This window comes from Molothrus ater, chromosome 18 (assembly GCF_012460135.2).
Source record: "Molothrus ater isolate BHLD 08-10-18 breed brown headed cowbird chromosome 18, BPBGC_Mater_1.1, whole genome shotgun sequence".
Classification (NCBI taxonomy): Eukaryota; Metazoa; Chordata; class Aves; order Passeriformes; family Icteridae; genus Molothrus; species Molothrus ater.
This window is the reverse complement of record NC_050495.2, coordinates 10,858,221-10,870,811: the sequence shown is the minus strand read 5'-3', so window position 1 is coordinate 10,870,811 and position 12,591 is coordinate 10,858,221. Positions and strand designations below refer to the sequence as shown.

Sequence of the window (12,591 nt, the reverse complement as noted above, 5' to 3'; positions counted from 1 at the left end):
CAGAGTTGAGTGTTTCTGAGGGCATGGTCCTTGTGCTGTTTCCCTGCCTAGGGCGATCTACGCCGCATGTGGTCTGAGCCTTTCCACTCCAAGTCCAGCAGCTCCCGTTTCCTGGAAGTATGATGGAACGGACAGGAAGTGACCTGAACTTCTGCCTTGGTCCTTTTCACTTTAACTTGTGGCTTTGTTGTCTCCTGAGCTGGACTGGCTGGTACTTGGGAAGGTACCAGCGATGGGACACGTATGAAAGGACTTTGTATTAAAGGAGGGAAAGAAACAAAAGCTGAAATCCCAGAGCTCCGTGTGACTCCGTATCTCCCTGCAGATGGGGAATTGGGGACCCTTTGTGCAACTGCAGCCACTTTCCTCTTTTCCTCACTCGATGGATTAGTACCAGACTATTACCTTTGTGAGAGAGGAAGAGACAGACTTGAAACTAAAAACGGCTTGAAGTCGTTCAAAAACTTGTGAACACTAAACGCAAAACAGTTCAGCAAACTGAGGCTTCTTCAGAGAACCCCTCGTGGACATTGGGACCAGTTTCCTGCAGGACTTCGGTTTTGAAAAGAACTGAGACAGAAGGTCTTCTGTCACAATATTGGGTTTTTTTGATTTATTAAATATTTCCTGTGGTGTGAGGTTACTTATTAAATCCACAGACATTGAGTGACTTCTTGCAGTATACATATAAAATTTGTTGTAACAAGTTACATTTCCACCCAGATGTCATATTGCAGTGAAAAAGGGCACGATTTTTATACATATATATATACACACATATAGATATATATATGAATAAATAAAAAGGAAAACCTGCTAAGATCATGCTGTGTAGCAGACAGGGGCTTGCTGTAATTTTTAGCATGTAGCGCAGTTACTCTGGCTTTATGTATATGGATCTACAATGAGCTGCTGTTTTTCCCCCCTCCTACAACTGAACCTGCAGTTTAAAACCAAGTGTAGTATTTGTACTGGTTGTACCATGGACTTTAGGGGATATTTGATTTGATCAATGTAGCAAACTAGGGAAGAAAAACGTTCAAACCCAGCCCTGTGTGTCTGAGGGGGGAGGAGGTGGGGGTGTCTTTTTCTTTTTTTTTTTTCTTTGATATTTTTTTACAAACAGCTCCCTTGCAGGTTTTTAGTAGTTCCTTCTTGACCAGTGCATGTATTATAGCAGCAATTGTCTTTGTGCTTTCTGATCATAGTAATGTATCACTTGTAAATACATTTTTTCTATTTTCTATTTTTTTGTATTTTTTGCATTTTGTTTCATTAGTGTGCTGTATTTTTCCATGCCCCTGCCCCTCAAAGAAAAAAAAAGAAAAAAGAAAAACTGTCCTTTACTGTTGTGACTGGTTGGAATTTGTGTGTTGACTGCTTTCTACCTGTAGCCTGTTCAAATGTGGATTTTATTCTTTCTTTTTTAAAACCAGCAGTTCCAGTTGTTATTTTATTGACTGAAAGGTTTCCCTGAGGTAACTAAACTTTCTTCCTTTCAAGTACTCTGCCAAGTGGGCCTTGGGGAGCTCTGCTGAGAGCTCCCAGCTCTTGTTAGGTGACAGATGCTGGGCAGTGTCAGTGGCATGGGAGGAGGAGGAATGTTGGAGACTGACTCTGACTGAGCACTGAGGTGACTTTGGGACTGGTTTGTTCCAGGTAAGGGAGGGCTTGGTCAAACACCTGAAGCTCTCAGTGCTGCTGGGTGGTACAGGAAGAGCATATGGGACATGGCAGGAAATTCTGTCCAGCCACATGTGTGCTGTGTCATTCATGTCATTAATGAACTCCTTCCTCTGTTCTCAGGCAGGTCTGGCACGGGTGGCAGAGGGCCTGATGCCTCTGAGCTGGCTGGGATGCAGCTCCAAGACAGCTGGAATGGCCCAGGATAAACAGTAAGAAACAGCTCAGCCTTTGCTGGGGGGCAGGGGTGCAAGTGTGGGTGGGTGTGGCAGGGGGGATGTTGGGACTTCATCTCTCTCTCTCACACTCCCCCTGAGTTCTTTTCTTTCCTTAGCTGAAAGCATTCCCTCTACCTGAGCCTGCAGGGCTCATTCTCAGGTAACTGTAAACTGTAACTATTTCACTTTTTAATGCAATTAATAGTTCTTCATTGAGAATCTGCTTTTTCTGTTCATGCCAGGTGTTAGGTCCCAGAATTGCTTGGGACAGTAGAAAGGCACCAGTTTTGAGCTATACCTCAAACATGAGGTGTATAAAATATTGAGGTGGGTGTTCAAATAAAAAAGGCTTTTTTGGTAGCTTTTGTTTTGCTGAGAGGTTCCAAGCAGTGGAATAACAAATTCAGATCCACTTCTCTGCAGCTTTACCTGCCCAGCCTTTGCACCTACCTGACAATTGTGCCCAGCTCAGGTGCCATCAGCTTCACAGCAGTTCCCTTCTTTGGAATTATTTCTTTGGAATTCCTCTGGAATTAAAATACAAGGTCTTTCTCTGTTTTGCAGCAGCATTTTTAGGCCATGCCTGCTAAGTGTCTTTATGAACAATTTCTACATTTAAGAGAAACATTCTGGAGAAAGTTCTAATTGATAAATACTTAATCAGAATTAATTTAGCTGTCCCAAAAAAGCCTGGTCTTCCTTGTTAAGCTGTCTTGCCTCCCTGCACTCTGTGCCCTTCTGCACCAGGAGTGAGCTGTTACTGAGCCCTCTGTCTCTGCCCCTCACGTTGAGCTGAGCCCCACCCAGGTGAGCACCCACTGCACTGGAAGGGATTTGCTGCCCCTTCAGATGGCAGGAGAAGGATTTTGGTACTTGGCAGAGGTTCACTGAAGTTTAACTGTACTAAGAGCTGTAAGTTAAAGCTGCAAAGCTTTGTCCCTCAGCTCTCCCTCCTCAAACCATTCAGGGGGGTTAGAAATGGATCCTACCTGGCTGCTCAGCTGTGGGCCCTCCCTGCACAGATGGACCTTTGGGCCTTGTCTTTCCAGGCTGATGTGTCCCCTCTGCTTGAGGATCAAGCTGCACAGGGGGCTTTGGGTCCTCTGGAGTTTGGGAGACTGTGCAGGTCCTGGAATCCTGCCCCCATTGGGTCTGGTACAGTTGCTGATGCTTTCTTTGTTGAACTCCTTAATAAACTAGACACAAAGTCCTGCAGTGAGATTGCCCCACTGCCTGCCCCTTCTTCTGGAAAGTTGTCAAAAATAACTATTTTATTAATTGACTAATAGAAACCTTCTTGCAAGAGGTAAAATGCTGGCAAAAAAGTGATAGACCAGGGCGTGCTTTACAGCACAGTTGTCAGGACATGGACCAGAACTGTAGTGTAAAATCTGCTGCCAGGTCTGGTTCTCTGCTGCATCTTTGAGAACAGTCAGCTTAGAACTGGTACTGTTTGTATGCTGATATTTCCCTAAGGTCAGACTCCACCTTACAAACACAATGAGTTCCAAAATGTGAATTTGAAATTAGTTTTTTCATTCAAGTTTCAGCACTGTCACATTTTCTTATCACTATTCCATGTCTTCATTCTATTACTCTTCCAGAGACTCTGCGTTTTTTACTTCAGGATCTCTTTCAAATATGCTATTTTCCATCTTTTTCCAAATTCCAACATAACCTGAATGTGTGGCTGTTGCCAGGTCTGTGTTGATAGTGAGGGCTCTCAGGTGAAACAAAGATCTAATTTAAAATCAGAATAAATTTGGGGTTTTTTTTCAGAACAGCTCATCTCCTTTTGGTCTGTAGAGAACTCAGGAGGAAGAGTCTGAGCTACACCATATAAAAGCTGTCAGGTCTAGGGTGTGGCAGGAAGTAACTCCTGGTTACTGCAACTTTGTTGTCTAAGAAAGGATTCTAGTTCAGGCTCCACCTGCTTCATGCCTCATAAGCAGTTTCATGTACTCTTAGAGCATTGTGGGGCAAAACCTCAAAGTCCTTGAGAGGTGTAGCTTTTGTTCTTGAAAAGTGACTTACCTCCTTCCCCACTTGTTTCTAATTTATGTATAACTGATTTTCCCATCTCTGTGCTCAGCTTTGCAACGTTGGCTGAGTTTGTCACTTGAAAGTTGTGGCTTCACGTGTGAACAGACCCTTTTCTCCAGGGAGAGCCTGGCCCTGCCCACACCTGGGTTTGTCTGAGGGTGGCTTGCTAAGAGCTGCTGATTTAATGCTGCCAAACTCGTTTGTGTTTTGCCCTTTCAGCAGTTCCTCTGCAACAGCCCTGAGGAGCAGAGCAGACACACTCATCACACAAAGTTCTCTCAGCCAGCAGCAGCGAGAGTAAGCTTGAAGTGTGCCTGCTCTGAGCCAAGCCATTGCTTTGCTCTGGGAGCTCCTTTGTGTGTAACCCTGCTGTTTTACCCCCAAAGCAGTGCAGTGTGGCAAGCAGGGAAAAACTTTCCGAAAGCTTTTGTTTGAAAGCTTTTGCTGCTTTTTTTTTTTCTCCCTCAAGGTCGTAGATTCTCTCTCCTCTGTCAGCTGGGGTGGTCACAGCCAGCATGGTGGGTAAACAGGGATGGTTTCATGCTGCAGCAAATGAGAGCTGGTAATGAGGGAGGCTGAGGGTGAAGAGGGGCAGTCAGCAAGCACTGACAGCACAGCAGATGTGAGAGAAGCACCTGGACGAGGGGGGAAATGGGCTGGCAGAAGTGTCAGTGACTGTGCTGGCTCACTGGGGATTCAGCTGGAGCACAGCATAACAGGAACTCTGCACTGCTGAAGTCCTCACATCCCTGCAGCTCCTGTTCTACCGGAGTGGCTGCAATAAGTCAGTGTAAAATAGCATCCCACATCTTCAGGTACCATCACTGAAGTGAGCCTGCAGCAATCAAAGAGGTGACACGGCTGAAATCAAGCTTCATCCAGAGAAGCCCTCCATAATTTACAGCGCATTCAAGATGAGTGGAATGATTTTCCAGTAGGAATGCTCCTGTTGAATTCACTACCTGGCAAGTTCTGTCAATCCTTATGCACAGCAGAACAAGGAGAAACTGAGCACTTGAGGCCCTTGCCCCAACACGCTGTTGCCCTCCAGCGCCCTGCCCAGGGATGACTGACATCACTGAGAACTGGTCTCACTGGTGCATGCTGGCCCTACTGGTTTCTGCTCCTGCGTCTTGGGACTGAAGAAATTATTCTAAATTAATTCACATCTACATTAAAAAAAAAAGGTGAGGGAGTGGTGGTCCTTTAAAATCAGTTTTTTATTTGTCTTCTCTGCTCTCTCGTGTAACAAAAATCCTGCTCTTCTTCTCTGCACACAAGTCTAAATAAACTGGCACCACAGGAAAAGAACCATTTCCCTCTAGTGTACTTGTTTGGACATACAGGCTCTAGCCTTAATCCTCTCCCTCTTCTCCTGAGTTTAGAGCTTTTCCTTTGGCTGTTGATGCTCCTGAAGTTAATGTCTTACCAATGATCACTAATTGACGATGTGCTACTGCTAAAGCTTCCTGGTGAGCTTTGTGTGTCATCTCTTCATTGCCTCGTTGCCCAAAACATGTCAAGATTAAAACCTGTTACTGCCCTATCAGGCACTTCCTTTCCTGCTGATATTGCAGAAGCAGATTTGGGAGCAGAGGGTTTTTTTTGTTTGATTTTTTTACAAAGTAGTCCTAGGCACTGCAGCTTTGCTGTCCTTTGCTTCTATCCCTACATCCCAGAGCAGCTGAGTGAGCAGGTGCTGGGCCCTGCTGGCCCAGATCGAGGAATTCTTTGTGTTTTCAAATCTATGCAGACAGCAGCTACAGTCTCTGCTCAGATTCCTCTGTGTGGGGGTTGTCCCTGCATGTCCTCCTGTCTGGCTCTCTCCTGCTGGAAGTGAGAAAGGGCCCTGCTGCAGGGATTACCTCAGCCCAGGCTGTCCCATTAGGAGCTCACACACAGCTGCATCCACACCTGAACTCCACTGAAGTCTGGTCTGCAGAGGCAGGTGCCCAGCAGCCTGAAGCAGGGCACAGGGGTCACAGCTCTCAGCATCTCTGACTCTGGCACTGGTTATCCAGGGCCATGTAGTGACAAATTTAGCAAAACAGGCAGTGGCTGGCATGTGCTGTCATTTTGCCACTACCAAGCCATTCCAACAATCCCATTTAGCAGGAGCCTCAGGCTGCCCTATAAGCACAGGCTGCCTCCTTCCTCCCTCCTGCACTCACAGCCATCACTTAGAAACCTCAGTCCAGCCTCAGTGTGCCATACTTTGTCCAAAGAAGAATCAGCACATTTTAACTAGAGGGTCAGTTACTCATTGGTGAGGAAAACCTCCATCAATAGCCTCATTCAAGAGGCTCAAACTCCATCACTGTGCACCATTCCGATGCACCTGGGGCAATGTGCTGCTCCAGGCAGCTTCCTCAGCCTCGGTAGGCCTTCAGCAGCTGGCCTGCAATCACCAGTCTCTGGATCTCACTGGTCCCCTCGTAGATCTCGGTGATGCGAGCGTCGCGGTAGTGCCGCTCCGCTGGCATCTCTGTCACATAGCCCATCCCTCCCAGGATCTGGATAGCCTGAAACAAAGGCAGCAGCTTAGAAACAAAGTGGGGTCAAGAAATCTTTTCTACAGAATGCACACACACACAAACAGCCATTTTAAAAGGAACTGAGCCCACTGCAAGCAGAATGGGGAGGGTGGGACACATAAGGATGACTGCAGCTCATTTGTGATCATAGGAATACACAGGATTGATCTGGGTAAGAACAATATGGATATTCCACATGGGCAATTAATTGCTTCAGAGGTATCTGTTAGTGATCCATATTTTAAGATGCTTTTATGAAAGACCTGGAACACTAAACCAAGGAACAGAGGATCTCACCCAGGTGCAGTAGTGATGACTAGTGGCCCCAGGCTCTCCCACACTGCTGCTCCTTAAAACTGCCACTGCCCTGGACAGCAGCAGGCACAGGCCACTTGAATAATACAGCTGCCACAGGCCAGTATGAACCCCTGCCATTCTCCTATTTCCCCACAACCTGTGAAGATGGTTGTGCTAAATGGCTTCAGCCATAGGGTCAGTTGCTTGCTTTGGTTGGTGTGTTTCAAATACAAATCAGTAAATTCCATCCCACCTTCCCAAAGCACTTGTGAGACATCCAAAGTCCCTTCCCACATGCCATATGTCAGAATTGTCAATTGACAGTTACCTGATGAGCAATGGACGTTGCAGCTTCTGATGCAGCCAGTTTGGCCATTGCTGCTTCCTTTGGGGAAGAAAAACATCACTGAGAGTGCAGCTGTCACCAAAAGGAACCCCTCACCTGCACAAGGAGCTTGAACCCTCACAGAGCAGCTGTGCAGAGATACAGGCCTGATGATGGTGCCAGCTGAGAGCAGCCACCCCTCTCCCCTTGGCTACAGCCAGTGCTGAGCTCAGGGCGCTGCCCAAGGATGGGCAGCAGGCCCAGGACCTGCTGGGGGTTACACCCCAGCAGCGCTGAGCACAGCAATGCTCTGTGGAGTGGGGCTCCCTGGCTTTGAGCCTGTCCTGTGCTGTGGCTGCTGGACAAAGCAGGGCTGGAAATACCTTAGTGAAGGGCTTTCCATTGTCCTTCAGCATAGCAGCTCTCCAGGTCAGCAGGCGTGCACCCTCCAAGGCCACAGCCATGTCTGCCAGCTTGAACTGCAACAACAAACAGTGCCTTTGCTCCAGGGCCTCTGCCTGCACAAGGGGACAGCTGAATTCCTCCACCCTTGGGGCCATCTAAGGAAAAGGAGCCTCTGTCCCAACAATTAGTTTTAATAGCATTTGAAAACAGAATTATCACCCTGTTTACCCCAGACAGTACAAAGTGCACTGTGTGCCTGATACCCCACCCACACGGACTTTCCACCAGCCCCAGCTGCCTGTGGAACTGCCCCCCGTGCCCTGCCCGTACCTGCACTGCCTGAAGCTTTGTGATGGGTGACCCAAAGGCCATTCTCTTCTCAGCATAATCCACAGCACAGTCCAGAGCTGCCTGTGCTATTCCAAGTGCCTGTGAGGCAATACCAATCCTTCCTCCATCCAGAGTTTGCTGAAAAAGACACGAAATACATGTAAGTCAAGTCATGCTTGAGCAAGAATAGTACACACACATTTCTGATGTTGCTGAAAAGCTGCTGTAGCCTTAAAATCCCCTGGTTGACCTCCTTGATTCACAATGTTCCCAGTTATGCAGGAATAGAGAGCTGTAACAAGCACTTCCACTGCAGAGAGAAGGCAGGAGTTCAACAATAGAAGGAGAAAGGAGAGGGATTGCTTACTAGCTGGGAGAAAAACAGAGGGAGCAAAATAAGGGAAGCAGCACAACAAGGATCTGCTCTGGAAGGGGCCGGAAAGAACTCCTCAGGCACACCCAATGCACTCTGCAGCTGATTGTACTTTGGAAATCTGGTCAGTTTTCCTTTTTTACCCTCATTGTTTGGACACACATGGGAAAAACATTTTCAAACTCATTAGTGAACGCAGTCAATTAAATGACTTAGCTCAAACACCTACTCTGCCCCCTCTGTGCACAGGAAGAAATTGCAGTGCAGGGAGAAAAGGGTTTATCCTCTCAACCCTAGGCTGAAGGTCTTTAAAAGAACCTGTCAGTCACCAACCACTTTTAGTTCTGGACATAATGGAATGGGCTCTGCTCCAGGGAGCTCCACCCAAAATGTCAGGCCAACAAAGGGTGCTGTGCCCCTCCAGAGAGAGCAATGACCACTCTTGAAGGACAGTGCAGGAAACAAATCTGTTCCCAGCTGCCTTGCTCCTCCTCAGAAGTCACATGCATACCATAACTCAGCTGTCATTCACCTTTAGACACTCTGCAGAAGTTGTCATGGGCCTCCAGGACAACTTTCCTCTGCCACAGTACTCACATGGGGAAATGCCATGTTTTCCCTTTATCTCTGGGTACAACTGGAGGAACAGAGGATTCGGAAAGAAGAAAAATTAAAATATACTGCCCCTATTGACACTGCACCTCAATGGTATCAGCTCTGCTCCACAATGGTATCAGCTGAGAACTGCCACAATAAAAGTGCTATCAAAGACCTGTGTAAATTAAACATTCATCAAGCTCTGGGAATGATTCCTCCCATGTTGGCAAGAAGAGTCAACACCTTATGCAAGCAGTCCTCCTTGAAGTGACTGCCTCTGGAAATGGTTTACAAAACAGTAAGCTTGGGAGCTACAGCTGTACACCCCCACAGCTGCACCCCATCCCTCTCTTACCATGGCGATTTTGAAGCCCATTCCTGGCTGCCCCAGGAGGTTTCCCTTGGGTATCCGGCAGTCCTCAAATATCAGGTTAGCAGTGGAAGAGGCTCGGATTCCCAGTTTGTCTTCTTTCTTCCCCAGTGACAGCCCAGCTGTTGGCATGGGAACCAGGAATGCACTAATGCCCTGCAACAAGGCCCAAACTCTTAGCAATGGTGTCTTCTTACCTTCCCACTTCCTTGGCTGTCAACAGGCTCCCTCCATTTTACATAAAAGCCACATGTCCAGCTAACCAGGAGGAGGGAAGGAGAGCTGAGACAGAACAAAACCAGCACGCATCAGCCCCTCCTCTGGTCAATGCCTGCAAGACTCTAAAAACAGTCCCAGCCGTGGCAAAGTGCTTCTCCACAGCTCCTTCACTCCCACCCCTTTTTCCTGGCTGACACAAACTATCTCACCTTGTGCTTCAGGGATTTATCCGTAGTAGCAAACACCACTGTGGCTGAGGCGTCCCAGGCGTTGGTGATCCAGGCCTTGGTACCGTTCAGAACCCACTCATCCCCATCCAGGCGCGCCACAGTGGAGGCTGCGCCCGCGTCGCTGCCATTTCCTGAGTGAAGGAGCAGCAAACAATCCTCAGGTGATTGGTGACACACTGGGGGCAAAGCCACCCCCCACCTGCACCCCATCAGCTCACAGCACCTCTTGAACTGTGGCAGTGTCACCACTGTCCCTCCCACAGAACAGGGAAAGGCCCGTGTATGCAAGGTGTGTCCCCAGCTCTGCTCACATGGAATGAGTATTTTCAGCAGGGACCAGAGGATGGCAGTTCATGCCTTGGGTACTGAGACTCCACTCACACAGAACTGCTGTAAACCACCCTTCCACAAACTGTTCAAGTTTCAAAGACCTAAAGCCCACCCTAGACCTGACCGAGGAAAGAAGCTACACCCCATTCTTTGCAACAGGGATGGTAACAGTCACATCACCTGGTTCACTGAGGGCAAAACATCCAATTTTCTCTCCACTGGTGAAGGGAGCAATCCACTGGTGCTTCTGCTCTTCAGAGCCAAACTTGAGTATTGGCCCTAAATACAGGGACTTTAAGAATTTAGTGCTGTTAATGCCTCTTGAAGGTACAACCAATGGAGTAGCTCTCTAATGTGCTCTCCAACACAGCAGAGAACCCAGCACAGGAACTCACACACACCGTGTGCCACGCCAGCCTCACACTCACGTTATTGACGCTGACGATGACGCCGGTGGAGGCACAGCCCCTGCTGATCTCCTCCACAGCGATGGAATAGGCCAGGTAGTCGAGACCTGCTCCTTTGTACTTCTCTGGCACGTCCATAGCCAGCAGCCCCAAGGCACCCATCTTCTTCACCTGCACATGGGGAATGGACAGTTCCATCCTCTGCAGCACCAGTGTGCCAGCAAATACAGACATGTGGAGAGCAAGACACGTCATGAGAGGGCTACACCAGAGGAAAAGATGCACACAGCTCCTGGTGAAATGGGAATCTCAACAAACTGGTAAGTGTCCCCAGATCCCAGTGGCTTCAGCAGAGCTGTACACAGTCACTGCTGTTTAGGCTCTCACTTGTTTAAAGAGCTTTCTTCGGTACTGGGAAGGGGGAGGCCTTCTGAAGGTGAAATACGGAGACAGAACTCCACAGCATTTCCTCAACCTCCCACCAAAGCTCCACCCTTGCATGTCTCCTGTCAGCAGAAATGGGAAATCTAGCTGATAAAAATCATTAGAACTTTACCTTTTAGTCTGCTGAGCTTCAGCCTAGGACTGCACAAAGGAAGAATTTTACAGAATGAATGACTGCAGAAAACAGTGGTGCAAGGTGATTTTTTTCATTCCCAATAAAGCCAGATCTTGCTTCCCAGAGAATTTTTTGTTAGTTACATTGCAATCAATCCACCCCAAGTTCCCCAGCTAGATCCCTTGCTTTGCAACCATAGGCCTCTGCTTGCTTTTAGAGGAACCAGGGAGAATTTTTAGATACATAATTTCTCTCCTATGTGGGCACCCAAAACACCAATCCTCCACATTAAATACAGAAGATGAACAAGACAGCCACTGGTTCTATGTATGTTGTTTCATCTAATTAAACACTTGATTGCATCTTGAATTTTCCCCTACACATTCATGTCAAAAGACTCAGAATCAAATGTAAAATTCTCAGATGAGAACAGTAAGGACTAAAGTTATTTTCTTCCTTAGGGTGTGACTTTCCTGGCTACTTTCCTTATACCTTAATAGAAAAAGGAATGTGACAAAACTCTCGTGCCTTTGACAGTGTTTGCCTGGAGTCTCTTGGCTAATGTTAGTCTCTAACAGGATCTATGTTGCTGAAGCTTTGTATTTCATTGCTTAACGTGCACACTGGTGTGTCTTTCCACATGAAAAATCACTGGTTTGGCTGAAATTTCGATTTATTCACAGCCCCAGAAGATGAGCAGCATGTACCTCCTGATCGCTTTTTTCCACCATCTGAAATGCATTCATGCCATCTATGATTCCTCACCATAAACCATTATATGCAGTCTGCAAAAGTATTTGATTAATTTTATAAATCAGTTTTATAATTTTGATTATAGCCCACAGATAAGTCATTTAGAGAACTAAAAACTCAGTGGTACTAAGGTCAGATACAGAGAAACACAAATAAAAGTGAAAAGCTTAAAATGCCCTGTGGGAATTACAACGTCCACATTCAGAGCAACCAGTTGGTCTAAACTCAATTCTCTGCTAAACCAGAGCTTCTGCCTCAGCCCCAGTGGTGCTGCCCCAGGGCACCAGGAAAGGGGCCTCTGGCTGTGCCTTCCCAACCCTGCACCCACCTGCTCGGCCGGGAAGCGGTGCTCCTTGTCCAGCTGCGCTGCAAGCGGCATCAGCTCCTTCTCTGCGAAGTCCCGGACCGTCTGCCGCAGCATCTGGTGTGTCTCGGGCAGCTCCGCGCTCTGGTACACGGTGTGCAGCCGGCGGCACCGCAGGGCCAGCGCTGGAAGCGGGGAGGGGACTCAGCGCCGCCGCTGCCCTTCACACCGGCCCAGGGCTGGGCGCCGGCCCGTGAGGGGCTCTGAGGATCCCCCGACCCCGGGCCACCTTCCCGCGGCCTCAGCTGCGGCCCGGCTGAAGGGCGGCGCCACTGCCCGCGCCTGAGGGGACTCGCTCAGGCAGGCCCTGAAGGACACCGGGACGCCCCCTCCCGCGCGGGCCGCGGCCCCTTCCCGCCCCTCCCGGGTGCCCCGCAGCCCCCCCGAGCAGCCGCAGCAGAGGGAAGCCGCTCCGCAGCCTCACCCCGGGGCGCTCCGCCGCAGCGGGACACGACCGCCGCCATCGCCGCCGCCGCCATGGCGCCGCCTGAGGGAGCGCGGGGCCAGCGCGCACGCGCCGCCCCCCGGCCGAGCGGCCCCTCCCGCCCCGCCCC

At 48.7% G+C, this 12,591-nt stretch overlaps 2 protein-coding genes across 3 annotated transcripts in view; one reads left to right on the top strand and one right to left on the bottom strand.

Moving 5' to 3' along the window:
• Positions 1 to 1,341, top strand: part of SPPL3 (signal peptide peptidase like 3) — a 55,907-nt gene extending 54,566 nt beyond the window's left edge. Inside the window, exon 11 of the mRNA XM_036392912.2 lies at positions 52 to 1,341. Coding sequence (XP_036248805.1) covers positions 52 to 123 — 72 coding nt within the window. The 3' untranslated portion in view covers positions 124 to 1,341. The remainder of the gene's footprint in view (positions 1 to 51) is intronic.
• Positions 1,342 to 5,145: 3,804 nt separating this feature from the next.
• ACADS (acyl-CoA dehydrogenase short chain) lies at positions 5,146 to 12,549 on the bottom strand. 2 transcript variants are annotated; one of them, XM_036392910.2, is made up of 10 exons: positions 12,462 to 12,549; positions 12,002 to 12,162; positions 10,383 to 10,532; positions 10,135 to 10,246; positions 9,604 to 9,755; positions 9,161 to 9,331; positions 7,836 to 7,973; positions 7,484 to 7,579; positions 7,104 to 7,160; positions 5,146 to 6,466 (listed from the first exon to the last, which is right to left on the bottom strand). In XM_036392910.2, exons 1-10 carry the CDS (start codon positions 12,514 to 12,516, stop codon positions 6,314 to 6,316), a joined length of 1,245 nt encoding a protein of 414 aa, XP_036248803.1. In that variant the 5' UTR covers positions 12,517 to 12,549; the 3' UTR covers positions 5,146 to 6,313. The 2 variants fall into 2 exon arrangements, with proteins under 2 accessions (XP_036248803.1, XP_036248804.1); XM_036392911.2 differs by lacking the exon at positions 12,462 to 12,549 and adding an exon at positions 10,918 to 10,946 and having other exon boundaries at positions 12,002 to 12,117.
• Positions 12,550 to 12,591: the final 42 nt, after the last annotated feature.

Bases quoted from the DNA above. Each gene is read 5' to 3' on its own strand.
- ACADS (XM_036392910.2), bottom strand. From the start codon at position 12,516: ATGGCGGCGGCGGCGATGGCGGCGGTCGTGTCCCGCTGCGGCGGAGCG. The intron at 9,756-10,134 runs GTGATGTGACTG...TCCTTCACTCAG, and splicing joins TTTTGCCCTCAGTGAACCAG to GAAATGGCAGCGACGCGGGC. The intron at 7,161-7,483 runs GTATTTCCAGCC...TCTTCCCCAAAG, and splicing joins ATGGAAAGCCCTTCACTAAG to GAAGCAGCAATGGCCAAACT.